The sequence below is a fragment of the Leguminivora glycinivorella genome, chromosome 24, assembly GCF_023078275.1.
Source record: "Leguminivora glycinivorella isolate SPB_JAAS2020 chromosome 24, LegGlyc_1.1, whole genome shotgun sequence".
In the NCBI taxonomy this organism is placed as follows: Eukaryota; Metazoa; Arthropoda; class Insecta; order Lepidoptera; family Tortricidae; genus Leguminivora; species Leguminivora glycinivorella.
In genome coordinates this window covers 11,436,179-11,451,967 of record NC_062994.1, presented here as the reverse complement: position 1 = coordinate 11,451,967, position 15,789 = coordinate 11,436,179, and the positions used below count along the sequence as shown (strand labels likewise).

Sequence of the window (15,789 nt, the reverse complement as noted above, 5' to 3'; positions counted from 1 at the left end):
TTGACGTGATTTTTTAGTTGGAGGTAGTTGAAGAGATGGAGAGTGACATAGGCTACTTTTTGTCTCTTTCTAACGCGAGCGAACCCGCGGGCAAAAGCTAGTAAGGAATATTTGTATTGTAGTTATTTTATTGTAATGTTAGCAATTAATTTATTTAAATCATAAATGAGTAAATAGCTATTCGGCTTTTGGCATTTTGACAAGTTTTGAGTTGAAACTATAAGGTTCTAATGGAGGCCTCCACCACCAATATTTTTTATATTTAGGCTAGATTTTAGTAAATAGACTGATATATCAAAAAAGTAGTAAATAAAATTCAGCACCGAAATCAGGCACCGAACGTCATCTCTGAGAATCGCCCAATTAATTTATTTAAATCATAAATGAATAAATAGCTATTCGGCTTTTGGCATTTTGACAAGTTTTGCGTTGAAACTCCTAAATTTGCACTACAGATAGAATTATAAGACCAACAGCCTGCAGCCATTCTTCTTCTTTCTTCTTCATTCTTCATTCTTCTGCAGCGGTTCTTCAATCTTTTATCTCTATTCGTAAAAGCCATATTTAGAAAAAAATGCTTAATTATGTATTCTAAAATTATTTCGACGACCGGTCTAGCTCAGTCGGTAGTGACCCTGACTGCTGAGCCGCGGTCCTGGGTTCGAATCCCGGTGAGGGCATTTATTTGTGTGATGATCACAGATATTTGTTCCTCATGAATGTTTTATATGTATATAAGTATGTATTTATCAATTTACGTATGTATATCGTCGCTTAGCACCCATAGTACAAGCTTTGCTTATATATTTTGGGGCTAAGTTGATCTGTATAAGGTGTCCCCCAATATTTATTTATTTATTTTATTATTGCATTTATAAACGTACCAAATACGTAGTAGGGGGGTATGGGGTTCTTAAAAAAAGGAGTGTATAAGTTTCTAATGGGTCGGCAACGCGCACGTGACACCCCTTGAGTTGCAGGCGTCCATAGGTTACGGTGACCGCTTTCCATCAGGCGGGCCGTATACCTGTTTGCCACCGACGTGGTATAAAAAAAAAGTAGGTCCGTTTTGAAACGTTTTACTTGTTTATTTATAGATTTGCCATTCACAATTGTCTTGGTATTTTCCTAATTGTGTTGTAAGCCTTCATGCTAGGCGTAATAAGGATAATAACTAATATTATACACAAATCGGAGCAACCGTAGTACTATTGCTACGTGATAAGAATATTGATTTGTAATTACTAATTATTAATCGCAGATGACGTAGAGGAGCGTTTTTCAAACTGTGGGGCGCGCCCTCCAGGGGGGCGCAGCAACATTGTAAAGTGGGCGCGAGACTGTGAGACAATTGCAGACATTACCTAACTGACAACTGACTGACTGACAACGTTTATACGCGATATAATCCATAGTTTCCATAGTTTTATTTCATAACTGTCACGGTAACCGAAGACAATAGACTTGGTTGTTCTTAAAATAATAGTTATTTGTTATACAACAGTGCAAAGTTGTGTGGAATTGATAAACGAGCAAGCGAAAGGATTCTATAGTTGAACCACGAGCGAAGCGAGTGGTTTTAAAATGGAATCCTGATTTTGCGAGTTTTTCAACACACGAGAAGTAAAATACATTTGCACTTGTGTACACACAAACACAAAACTTTTCCCCTCACTATAGCGAGGAAAGTACAACGCAAAAAACGCGTTTATCACTGCTTCCAGTAGTTCCACAGGTGGTAAAACATCTTCATCACTAGATTAACCCACTTTTATCAATTTTAAAGCAGAAAATTTGCCTCCATTCAATGTCATATTACTTTATCCACTAGTGGATAAAATGCGTTTTTACCCGCTGGTATTAAAGGACAAAACACGTGTTTCCGAGCTAGTGAGGGAAATAATATTTTATACCATGCACGAAATAAAGCATCAGTTAGTTATTAGAAAGACATATAGTTATGGACAGAAGTTATTCTTAATAGATCAAGAGCCCAGGCCCGCCAGACCTTCCTCAAATTCTCAAGGATGAAACTTTGGGACAATGTAGAGTTCACATCGGCGTTTAATGTGTGCATATTTTCTAGTTCGGCCCATCGGCCAATTTTTTGCTATCAAGTGATGAAGGTGAAAAAAAAAAGTGCTTACTTTCCTTAAATTCTCAAGGCTGATTTTTATATATGTGTTAGAGCACGTTGTTAGAAATTGGTTATCATCAATGCCAGACCGTTTCCGCCGGCCATAACTTTTACCAGACGCGACAAAGTTGGCAAAAAACGACTCTAACTTACCTCATTTTCTCAAGCCTGATTTTGATATATGATACGCAGGGACCTGTAACTAGACCGTTTGTAAGCAGCCAGACCAATCGGATGGACCCAACCATCCGCCAGACCGACTTAAAGTTTCGATATGAGCATTAGTAGAATTGAAATATTCCGGGTCTATAAAAGCTAAAAACTTGAATTTTCTACATTAAGCTACGTGTATATTGTATACTTGACATAATAAGCGACTTTCAAAAATTTATTTTAATTTTTTTATTTCCTTAGAAGTAAAATTTTTGAAAGTCGCTTATTACGTCAAGTATACAATATACACGTAGCTTAATGTAGAAAATTCAAGTTTTTAGCTTTTATAGACCCGGAATATTTCAATTCTACTAATGCTCATATCGAAACTTTAAGTCGGTCTGGCGGATGGTTGGGTCCATCCGATTGGTCTGGCTGCTTACAAACGGTCTAGTTACAGGTCCCTGAGTATCATATATCAAAATCAGGCTTGAGAAAATGAGGTAAGTTAGAGTCGTTTTTTGCCAACTTTGTCGCGCCTGGTAAAAGTTATGGCCGGCGGAAACGGTCTGGCATTGATGATAACCAATTCCTAACAACGTGCTCTAACACATATATAAAAATCAGCCTTGAGAATTTAAGGAAAGTAAGCACTTTTTTTTTCACCTTCATCACTTGATAGCAAAAAATTGGCCGATGGGCCGAACTAGAAAATATGCACACATTAACCGCCGATATGAACTCTACATTGTCCCAAAGTTTCATCCTTGAGAATTTGAGGAAGGTCTGGCGGGCCTGGGCTCTGGGTCTATAAATCGAATTCATATTTAATAAGTCAGGTAGAAATAATATAAAGTAACTGAATTGACTCATTGTCATATTAATTCCATATTAGCAAGTCGTTCAATTTCGTTTTGACAGTTCTTAAAAAGAAGCTGATTTGACTAAGAGGCAAGTAGCCTATATTCTAGTAAGTTCTTTAGAGTTACCTATACACTTGGCCGGTTTATTTAAAATATTACTCACCCTTTACTCTGAACTCGGCGTGCTCCATCTTCGACTAAGAACTTCAGCCCAAATCTTCTGAAACAAACACAATTAGGTTTTTATTTTACATTTTATAATTTCGATAAAGTTATTTTAATGTTTATTTATACATTTCGTCACTACTTTGAAAAAAACTTGTATCTTCATCTGTCAATGAAAAGAAAAATATAATAAGTATGTATGCAATGCATATAGACTAACTGCGTTTTAACTTTGAGGAGCAGTGTGAGATACGAGGTTTTTGCATAGTAGTGACGATTTATATTTTTAATTAAATAATATATTTTATTATATTTCATGTGTTCTGCCTACCCCTTTATGGGATACAGGCGTGATTGTATGTTGTATGTTGTAATATATTTTAAGACAACTTGTCTTAATTTTTAAGCAGTTGTGTCATTTGAATAAGGGTTTTGATAGTAGTTGTATTTTATATTTTGCTACGCACTTTTTTTCTCTTTGTAATGAGTGAAATTACCATAATCAAAAATGACGCTATGAATATAAATATTCGCTCTTTTTAGGGTTCCGTAGTCAACTAGGAACCCTTATAGTTTCGCCATGTCTGTCTGTCCGTCCGTCCGTCCGTCCGTCCGTCCGTCCGTCCGTCCGTCCGTCCGTCCGTCCGTCCGTCCGTCCGTCCGCGGATAATCTCAGTAACCGTTAGCACTAGAAAGCTGAAATTTGGTACCAATATGTATATCAATCACGCCGACAAAGTGCAAAAATAAAAAATGGAAAAAAATGTTTTATTAGGGTACTCCCCCTACACGTAAACTGGGGGCTGATATTTTTTTTCATTCTAACCCCAACGTGTGATATATTGTTGGATAGGTATTTAAAAATGAATAAGGGTTTACTAAGATCATTTTTTGATAATACTAATATTTTCGGAAATAATCGCTCCTAAAGGAAAAAAAAGTGCGTCCCCCCCCTCTAACTTTTGAACCATATGGTTAAAAAATATGAAAAAAATCACAAAAGTAGAACTTTATAAAGATTTTCTAGAAAATTGTTTTGAACTTGATAGGTTCAGTAGTTTTTGAGAAAAATACGGAAAACTACGGAACCCTACACTGAGCGTGGCCCGACACGCTCTTGGCCAGTTTTTTTTAATTTGGCTCACAAATATTGCATTGTTTTGTGATACTGGCAGCATTTTGCGGAAAAAAAAAATTAAAAATAAGTACGTTTTGATTGAAAGCTTACTTCGCTGATTGGGGCGATGTAATTAAATTTTGTATTTTTATGGATGTAAATTACATGTGTTGTTATACATATACAAAGTAAAAAGAAAAACCAAAAAAGAACAATTGTTAATACATTAAAATCAAAATCAGATAAAAACCTAAACGAGATCAATAACGATGTTCACTTATTTATTACTTAGAAATCCAGCCATCGCCTGGTTTTTAGGGTTCCGTACCAAAAAGGTACAAAAGGAAAAACCAATTACTAATTTTTTGACGACCGGTCTGGCCTAGCGCATAGTGACCCTGCCCGCTAAGCCGCGGTCCCGGGTTCGAATCCCGGTAAGGGTATTTGTTTGTGTGATGAGCACAGATATTTTTTCCCGAGTCATGAATGTTTTCTATGTATTTGTGTATTATATATATTATATATATCGTTGTTGAGTACCCACAACACAAGCCTTCTTGAGCTTACCGTGGGGCTCAGTCAATCTGTGTAAGAATGTCCTATAATATTTATTTAGGTATTTATTTATTACACCAGCTTTAGCCATTTTTAAGCAAAAGGTACCACATTGTCGCTTCAGCATCAGGAAACCTTAGCCGCGGCTCATGGAAGCCTGGAGTCCGGTTTGACAACTAATCCCAAAATTTTTAACTTCTGATTAGCAGAAACGTCTGCAATCGATGCCACTAGGCTTAGAATAAAATTAAAAGTGGAAAATGTCTGCCTTGGGTGGGTCCCATTGACCTTAGTAGTGGAAAATTTCGCTGGCTTGGTTGAAGTCTTGGTGGCTCAGTTAGCAGAGCGCTGGAGTATCGATCCAGAGGCCGTGAGTTGAAGTCTCACCCAAGGCAGACATTTTCCACTTTTAATTTTAATCCCAGAATGTTGGCATAGGCACTAGTTTTACGAAAGCGACTGCCATGTGACCTTCCAACCCGAAGGGTAACTAATAGGCCTCATTGGAATTAGTCCGGTTTCCTCGCGATGTTTTCCTTCACCGATAAGCGACTGGCAAATATCAAATGACATTTCGCACATAAGTTCCGAAAAACTCAGTGGTACGAGGCGGGGTTCGAACCCGCGACCTCCGGATTGAAAGTCGCACGCTGTTACCGCTGGGAAAAGAGGATCGAGTATTATAGAGAGTTACTGTCGAAGTAAAATGTGTAATCACAGTGCATAGACTGCCATCTCTTGACACAAGCTTAAAACTTTTGAACCTCAGTTTTGACAATTTGGCCCATATTCTTAGTTTGATATGTATTAAAATGTCAAATATTAATATTAGCGCCATCTAGCTGAGCGTACCCCAAAGGTGTAATGCCATCTAGGCCACCGTACCTTTTTCTGTATGGTACTGAGGTACGTTTTTTTCTTAGACTTTATTTGTCTATACGGAGTTATATGTCTTTGCCGCTGGGTCACCAGCGCTTTTTACCTATTTAGCCTATCGCCTGCATTGCATCCCATAGTCGACTTTTACATCCACGGGACGAAAAGGGGTGGTGAAATTCTTAAGACGCTACAGGAGCGAAAATGCTAAAATGGAAAGGAGCCTCCCTTTCAATTTGGGAATTTCAGTTACATATACTCGCTTTATTAACTAGATTAATCGAAAAAATATTGTTCAGTCATAACAACTTAGTTAAAATATATTGCGAATAAATCTTTAAAATCGAGGTTCCGCTCTCGACTATTTCCTCCTTCAAAACTTAATCAATCGTAACTAAATTTGAGAATCTGAATAACAATGAAATAATCTGTGTCGGACCGTTTAGTTTTTTTGGCTAATTGTCACCAATTTTGAATACCACACTTTTTTTTACGCCATAATCAATAATGCCGTTCCTCCCCCTAACTTTTGAACCATATGTTTAAAAACTTTATAAAGACTTTCTAGGAAAATTGTTTTCAACCTGATAGGTTTAGTAGTTTTTGAGAAAAATACGGAAAACTACGGAACCCTACACTGAGCGTGGCCCGACACGTTCTTGGCCGGTTTTTGGAAATTTTTGATGGGCCCTAGCGTCTTTAAAAATAGGAATATCAACAAAATCGAAACGGTCCGACACAGAGAAAAAAAAACAATAATCTGTGTTGATAATATCATTGTTCGATCTTCAAAACCCAGGGAGGAAATAGTCGAGAGCGTTTGCATGGAGAATTGACCCCTCCTGTATCGTTTTAACCCGTGACACGGGAAAAAAACACGGTGAAGTGCGGTATTATTATTATTTTTTTTTTTTTTTATTTATTTATTCATGAACAATAACAATTGTGTCTGAATGTACTACATCTAAATATTAATCTAACATGCATAAATTTTACAACATATAGTAAAAGCCAAATGCCAAAAAATCACAATTAGAATATTATTATTATTATTAGGTATTACTAAAATTATTTATGTCAGTCAATTTTCGTTTAGTGACCTGTGTACTATTAAATAGAAATTCGGTCTTCGTCGGTAATCCGCCACGGAAGCCCTAGGAGTGCCGGCGGAGTAAGTCAAGTCAATAAATATCTATACACATCGAAACTCATTACTGGGGAAGAAGGTTCAAAATTGAATACAAGTGTGTACATATTTATGTAGCTGACCGTACACCGGTCGATGACGAACACAAATATATGAAGTAACTATGTTTCAGTTTACACGTCATGGAAATGTAACTTTTAATAACAGCAAAGAGGATCGAGTATTATAGAGAGTTACTGTCGAAGTGTGTTGTGGCGTAGGCGAGAGGCTGGCAACCTGTCACTGCAATGTCACAGTTTCGTTTTCTTTCAACCCCTTATTTGCCAAGAGTGGCACTGAAGCTTTACTAGTTTCATGTGTTCTGCCTACCCCTTTATGGGATACAGGCGTGATTGTATGTATGTATGTATGTACTGTCGAAGTAAAATGTGTAATCACAGTGCATACGCTGTCATCTCTCGACACAAGCTTACGTTGACGTACGCTGACGTTTCTAATTTCCTGTTTTACAATGTACTATTTTATGGTTGTACAATAATAGTACATTAGGGGCCGTACACATATTACGTCACACAAAATTTCATAATTTTTGGATCCCCCCTTTTTCTGTATCCCTGTAACATGGATTGTCACATTCAGTATGACCCTCCCCGCCTTACTCTGTGACGTAATATATGAACGCCTTCTAAATATATAAAAGAAGAAGCTGACTGACTGACTGACTGACTGACATATCAACGCACAGCCGAAACCGCTGGTCCTAGAGATTTCAAATTTGGCACGTAGGTTCCTTATGTAGTGTAGAGGAGCACTAAGAAAGGATTTTCCAAAATTCACCTCCTAAGGGGGTCAAATGGGGGTTCAAAGTTTGTATGGGGAAACAAGATTAGTTTGACTATTTTATTCGAAACTTCACAGGAAGATTCCTTAAGACATATGACTGAATACGTGTTTCAGGTTTTTTGAAAATTTAACCCCTAAAAGGGTGAAAAGGGGGTGATAAAGTCAAAAAATCAATATGGGTATCGTTTTTATGGTTTATCGGGTCGCTGATCACGATAAATACAACGTTTTTAAAATCTAACGAGGCGGAAGTGAAATACCTTCTCCCTTGTTGTGGTGCAATGGGGTTTAAATATCAAAAATATATATAAAAGAATATATTGACTGACTGACTGACATATCAACGCACAGCCGAAACCGCTAATCCTAGAGATGTCAAATTTGGCACGTAGGTTCCTTATATAGTGTAGAGGAGCACTAAGAAAGGATTTTTTAAAATTCGCCTCCTAAGGGGCTCAAATGGGGGTTCAAAGTTTGTATGGGGAAACAAGATTAGTTTGACTATTTTATACTAAACTTCACAGGAGGATTCCTAAAGACATATGACGTAATACATGTTTCAGGTTTTTTGAAAATTTGACCCCTAAAGGGGTGCAAAGGGGGTAAAGCCAAAAACACAATATGGGTATCGTTTTTATGGTTTATCGGGTCGCTGAGCTCGATAAATACAACGATTTTAAAATCTAATGAGGTGGAAAAGAAATTTTACCCCCTGTTGTAGTGCAATAGGGTTAAAATATCCAACATAGCCATAAGAGGAGCACTAAGAAAGGAGTTTTCAAAGTTCACCTCCTAGCATGATAATTTGACAGGGACAGGGACAGGGACAGGGACAGGGACAGGGACAGGGACAGGGACAGGGTCAGGGACAGGGACAGGGACAGGGACAGGGACAGGGACAGGGACAGGGACAGGGACAACTTCACAGGAGGATTCCTAAAGACATATGACTAAATACATGTTTCAGGTTTTTTGAAAATTTGACCCCTAAAAGAGGTAATGTCAAAAACACAATATGGGTATCGTTTTTATGGTTTATCGGGTCGCTGATCACGATAAATACAACGATTTTAAAATCTAATGAGGTGGAAAAGATATTTTCTCCCCTGTTGTTGTGCAATGGGGTTAAAATATCCAAAATAGCCATAAGTGTAGGTTTAGTTTTTATCTATACTTCTGGTTCAAGATTTCAAATTGACACGGAAGTTCCTTATAGGAAGGATTTTTCAAAGTTCACCTCCTAGCATGATAATTTGACAGGGACAGGGACAGGGACAGGGACAACTTTACAAGAGGATTCCTAAAGACATATGACTAAATACATCTTTCAGGTTTTTTGAAAATTTGACTCCTAAAGGAGGTAAAGTCAAAAACACAATATGAGTATCGTTTTTATAGTTTATCGGGTCGCTGATCACGATAAATACAACGATTTTAAAATCTAATGAGGTGGAAAAGATATTTTCTCCCCTGTTGTTGTGCAATGGGGTTAAAATATCCAAAAGAGCCATAAGTGTAGGTTAATTTTTATCTATACTTCTGGTTCAAGATTTCAAATTGACACGGAAGTTCCTTATAGGAAGGATTTTTCAAAGTTCACCTCCTAGCATGATAATTTGACAGGGACAGGGACAGGGACAGGGACAACTTCACAGGAGGATTCCTAAAGACATATGACTAAATACATCTTTCAGGTTTTTTGAAAATTTGACCCCTAAAGGAGGTAAAGTCAAAAACACAATATGGGTATCGTTTTTATGGTTTATCGGGTCGCTGATCACGATAAATACAACGATTTTAAAATCTAATGAGGTGGAAAAGATATTTTCTCCCCTGTTGTTGTGCAATGGGGTTAAAATATCCAAAAGAGCCATAAGTGTAGGTTTAGTTTTTATCTAAGTATACTTCTGGTTCAAGATTTCAAATTGACACGGAAGTTCCTTATAGGAAGGATTTTTCAAAGTTCACCTCCTAGCATGATAATTTGACAGGGGCAAGGACAGGGACAGGGACAGGGACGGGGACGGGGACGGGATAGGGTTAGGGTTAGGGTTAGGGTTAGGGTTAGGGATAGGGATAGGGATAGGGATAGGGATAGGGATAGGGATAGGGATAGGGATAGGGATAGGGATAGGGATAGGGATAGGGATAGGGATAGGGATAGGGATAGGGATAGGGATAGGGATAGGGATAGGGATAGGGATAGGGATAGGGATAGGGATAGGGATAGGGATAGGGATAGGATAGGGATAGGGATAGGGATAGGGATAGGGATAGGGATAGGGATAGGGATAGGGATAGGGATAGGGATAGGGATAGGGATAGGGATAGGGATAGGGATAGGGATAGGGATAGGGATAGGGATAGGGATAGGGATAGGGATAGGGATAGGGATAGGGATAGGGATAGGGATAGGGATAGGGATAGGGATAGGGATAGGGATAGGGATAAAAATAGGGGACGGGGACGGGGATAGGGATAGGGGAGGGTCGGGGACAGGGACGGGACGGGGGTGGGGACGGGGACAAGGATAGACATAGGGACGGGGATAAGAATAGGGATTGGGGTCGGAAATTATTCCGGTCGGCAATCGCTATCTAGGCAGTGTAAAATGCAGGTGGCTCAGCGGGAAGGGATTAGTAAGTAGGCATCGGCGAGTATCCTGCATCCGTGATAACTATTATATTCAATGTGCTGTAAGAAGATCGTTGTTTGCTTGCCTTTTATATGTTTACATTTGCAATAAGTATAAGCAAAATGGAAAAAATTGTAAGCGATAATGCAAGGAAGTACTTTTTACCCTACCGACCATAGCGTCGAGATATGGCTATGTGGGTTGTATGAAGTTTCCCCAGTATAAATATTTATATAGGTAAAATACATACATATTCGTACCTACTACTTACGCTGTGGTCGCTGTGTAACAATTCTACAATCATTGCAAGAATTTCTTTTAAAACAATAGTAATATGTGTAAGGTACAGTCAACCAAAAAGCAGTGTAAGGTTTTTGGCTGACCGTACAGCAAATAGATCAGTTACAATGGCCCCCCAGTCGAGAATTGCCCCGCTTTACCTTAATCGAAATAATCGCGGACAGATGTTCCTACAAAGAAACCTACGGATCCAAATGAAAATCTTATTTTTTTGTAAACGTTTCAATAAGAATACTTTTATTACGCGGGCGAAGCCGCGGGTAAAAGCTAGTACGATACAAGTGCGGAAAAAGGAAGTTTGATAAAAGTGACGATAAATTAAAACACGACCGAAGGAAGTATTTAAAATAACACGATACTGAAAATATATTTGATATTTTGTTTTGTAAGATATTTTTAGGTTAAATAAAAATATAAATATTAAAAATATAAATATTATAGGACGACCGGTCTGGCTCAGTCGGTAGTGACCCTGCCTGCTAAGCCGCGGTCCTGGGTTCGAATCCCGGTAAGGGCATTTATTTGTGTGATGAGCACAGATATTTGTTCCTGTCTTGGATGTTTTCTATGTAGGTATATAAGTATATGTAGGTATATGTATTTATCTATTTAAGTATGTATATCGTCGCTTCGCATCCATAGTACAAGCTTTGCTTAGTTTGGGGCTAAGTTGATCTGTGCAAGGTGTCCCCAATATTTATTTATTTATTTATTTATTCTTACACAGATTGACCGAGGTTATTGAATAAAATAGAGTTTAATGGCAACGTTTTAAAATAATTTCATGTTCTCGATTTCTCTAGAACGATATACTGTAGAACCGTAGGACGCTAGTCGGCACAGTAAATAGAAATGGTAGCATGTTCTATAAAATAAATAAAGGTGTTTCTATAGATACGGCTCTGATTGATTGTGACGCATGGCTTTATAGAACAGGGCCTTTCATTGCCTTTGGATCTTTAAACCTTTTTATCGTTCCTATTATATTTTAGGGGAACTATATTAGGGGAAAACCGAAGAAGAGGTGGATGGACTGTGTGAGACATGATATGGAACTAATAGTTATTTGTTTTACGAGGGGGCAAAGTTGTTGTTTAACCGCACGTGCCAATATTGATACCCGAGCAAGCGAAAGATTCCAATATTGAGCGTAGCGAGTGGTTCAAAAAGTGGAATCTTGAGCATTGCGAGGGTTTCGAGGCACGAAGGTTAAACAAACTTCGCCCCCGAGTGAAACACAAAATTATTCACCACACCAACACGAATAAAATACAGACTATAAAACATCAAACTAAATCAAATCCATCAATTTATTCAATATTTAGAATTTAAAATCATTATTTTTAAGTAAATTCTAACAGCCAGCGCAAGACATCAAGTTAAAATTTGTATGAAATTACTTTGCACTCTTGTGAATAAAATGCAATTTTGCTATCTGTTTACGAATAGCAAAGAGAGCCTTTACCAGTTGGTGTGGTGAAAAACAAGTTAATGATGAGATGACGAGTGACAGAGATGTATGGAAGAGAAAGACATGCTGCGCCGACCCCAAGTGACTGGGATAAGGGCAAGAGAATGATGATGATCGTTCCTATTATATGTCCTTTTTTTAACCACAAGAACTGGTAAAAACTGCCTTAATAGTTTTAAAAACGAATGACATAATTCAATATTGGTATCAATGATCCACTTTATTGCAATAAATAAAAAAAATAGATATATTTATTTTTAAAAGCACGAAAACTTCAAAAATTTTAATAAAAGTAAAATCTATAGTAAATATCAGTCCATACGTAGGTTTAGTTTTCTAAAAACGTGAAAAGAGAAATATTAGTTTCACCACACCACCTGGCTTTCTTTGCTATTTGAAAACAGATAGCAAAACTGCATATTATCCACAAGAGTGCAAAGTAATTTCATACAAATTTTAACTTGATGTCTTAAGCTGGCTGGTAGATTTTACTTATAAATGATTATTTTTTGAATCATAAATATTGAGTAAATCAATGGATTTGATTTAGTTTGATGTTTAAATTCAGTATTTTGTAATGAAATGAAATGAAATGAAATGAAATATGAAATGAAATGAAATATTTATTTTCCAAGTAGGCATATTACAATGCGCTTATGAACGTCAAATAAAACTACGCCGGCTCTAACCCTACGCCTCAGCCTCGAGAAGATTTCAGTCCCCCCTCAGTTGGAGGAGGGTATCCACTATGGGACCGGCAAGAAACTCGGCGGGCCACTTCTTTTCAAAACATTACATCTTATATTTAACATGCATTAAAAAAAACAAGATACAATTTAATAAGCAAAAGTATTCATAAAAAAAATATTAACACAAGAAATTATACAAAGTACAAAGCTATTATGATTATTAATAAGAGATGTTAGAGATGTATAGAGTCTCTAAGTGTCAAAGTACATCTAAAAAAATTATACATGAAGAAAAAAACCGAATAACTAAAATAACTTTAGAGTTGTAAAAGACTCTTGTTGTCTTAAGCAAAGGAAAAAAAAATATATGTATACTTAATCTACTTTTTTCCTTTGAGATGTATATGGTCTCCAAGAGTCAGAAAGAAAAATAAACAAACAAGGACCGAACAGAGTGCCTCAACGTAATCTCATTCAAAATTAATGTTACATAGAATAGCATAGCCCCTATTAGCTGAAACAGACCGGTCTTCACAAACAGCACCCGTTCACGAATATGGCGCGCATCTCAGCCATCGCCTCCCTCAACCTTCATTCGGGAAGGTGGCGACCCGATCAACGACGTCACCGTAAGCAAAGACTTTTTAGCGAGCATGACATGTTCAAGCTGTCCGGGCTGTATTAAATATTCCAATAATAAGTGAATACGGTATACCTAGATGTAAGACACAACATTCCGTGCTTGTATGTTACATAGTTTAAATTGACTTAATTGAAAACAAGATCTTGGGAGATGTAAAAGGTCCCCACAGTCAATTATAATTAATGGGATATAATAAAAAATAAAAATTTGGAGGTGTAAAGGTTCTCCAAGTGTCAAAAGAACTAGAAATAGAAAAAAAAATGCGTATGAAATACAAATTTCACGTCAAGAGACTGTTAAGCTAGCAATCTCCAACTAATTCTACAGAATACATAACTAGTATGTACTCAACAAGTCAATGTACATGTTGGTGTGGTGAAAAATTTTATGTTTCACTCGGAGGCAAAGTTTATTTAACCTTCGTGCCTTGAAACCCTCGCAACGCTCAAGATTCCACGTATTAAATCTCGCGGTTCAATATTGGAATCTTTCGCTTGCTCGGGTATCAATATTGGCACGTGCGGTTAAACAACAACTTTGCCCCCTTGTAAAACAAATAACTATTTCAGTACATACATATGGTGCTTTTCACTCACTTGTGCGCAAAGTAGTATTTCTAGTAACAATCTCTACCTACTGGCTAAAATTTGTCTAAATAGTATTTTACGATACAAGTGCAGAAAAGTCGGAGTTCAAAACGAGTGGGAGTTCAATCGACACGAAATTTAGGCAGTAGAAATTTTACAGTGTTAATTATGAACATTCTGATTTTTTTCTAATTTTATTGAATTCGTAATTCGAGTCTAATTTCCTCTTTTCCACACTGGTATCGTAATTCACTACATCAGCTGTTGCAGGATACATGAATTCAAATCCGTAAAATGAATAATACATTATTTTAATGAAAAAAAGTAATCTACATGGTTATAAAAATGCTACCTATAAACGTATGTTACACGTTTTTTGTTATCAAGATAAGATAAAAGACATTGAATTATAATAGTAACTCTAATATAAACGTGATTTCAATATTTGATGTAATTTTTCTCACATGCTAGCAATTATTCTAGCAACTAAGTTTTTGGCGTAAGTAACATATTAGAAGTTATATTTTAATTTGTATATTTTAACTTTAAAAATAAAAAACAATGTATAAAAAGAGACAGAAAAAATTTAACACACCTCAATCAAAAAAAAACGAGAAAGGAATGTATATTTTAAAGTGTTGTTTGTAGTAACATATTGTAATATTTTATAGTATATTTATATTCTCTTTTATATGTATGATTTTTTATTTCGAAGCACCTATTCTTTTTTATTATGTTTTTTTTTTATTTCCGCAATCCACAACCCAAAGGTTGTCTGGTAAAGATCGCTCTTTAGTGATAAGACCGCCTGTTGTCTGCCTCTATTTATCTGTATCTTTTGCGGAGGTATGGCAATAAAAAGTATTCTATATATCTATCTATTTTTTTGTTTTCTTGCTTTTTTTCATAAAGAGAGACTGAAACATCTCCACAGTCAAACTAACTGTAGTTTTGTAGAACATAACATACTTAGTTATATGTACTTCTATAATAAATCATTTGCACAAAAGTAATAGATCCCAATTTAGTTTTCTTATAAGTTTTAATAACCCATTCGGAAAGGGTTCATGGTTTGATATTAACTAAGTTTTATAATTTTTGAAAACCTAACGAGTTCAGCTCGCTATTTTTAACCCCCGACGCAAAAACGACGGGGTGTTATAAGTTTGACGTGTCTGTCTGTCTGTCCGTCTGTCTGTCTGTCTGTCTGTCTGTCTGTCTGTCTGTCTGTCTGTCTGTCTGTCTGTCTGTCTGTCTGTCTGTCTGTCTGTCTGTCTGTCTGTCTGTCTGTCTGTTTGTCTGTCTGTGTGTGTGTCTGTCTGTGGCATTGTAGCTCCTGAACGGATGAACCGATTTCGATTTAGTTTTTTTTATTTGAAAGCTGTGTTAGTCGGGAGTGTTCTTAGCCATGTTTCATGAAAATCGGTCCACTAGGTCGCAGTCGGGGTTTTTTTCAAAATGTTAATTTTGTGGTTAGGTTATTTACTAACTTTCATTGGTAATATCTTACCAAATTAAAAATAGATTCTAAAATCTGAATCTGAACTCGTCTGACTAAAACGATTTAAGTGAGAAAAGTTTAAACAAAATAGCGATCATTTCCGGTCC

At 36.8% G+C, this 15,789-nt stretch overlaps 1 protein-coding gene across 8 annotated transcripts in view; it reads right to left on the bottom strand.

Moving 5' to 3' along the window:
• LOC125238942 (histidine decarboxylase) overlaps window positions 1-15,789 on the bottom strand; it is a 61,840-nt gene that overhangs the window by 39,472 nt on the left and 6,579 nt on the right. For 7 of the 8 annotated variants that reach the window (XM_048146433.1, XM_048146438.1, XM_048146440.1 and 4 more), the window contains exon 2: window positions 3,317-3,373. In XM_048146433.1, coding sequence (XP_048002390.1) covers window positions 3,317-3,344 — 28 coding nt within the window. In that variant the 5' untranslated portion in view covers window positions 3,345-3,373. The remainder of the gene's footprint in view (window positions 1-3,316; window positions 3,374-15,789) is intronic. The other variant, XM_048146436.1, reaches the window with a different exon arrangement.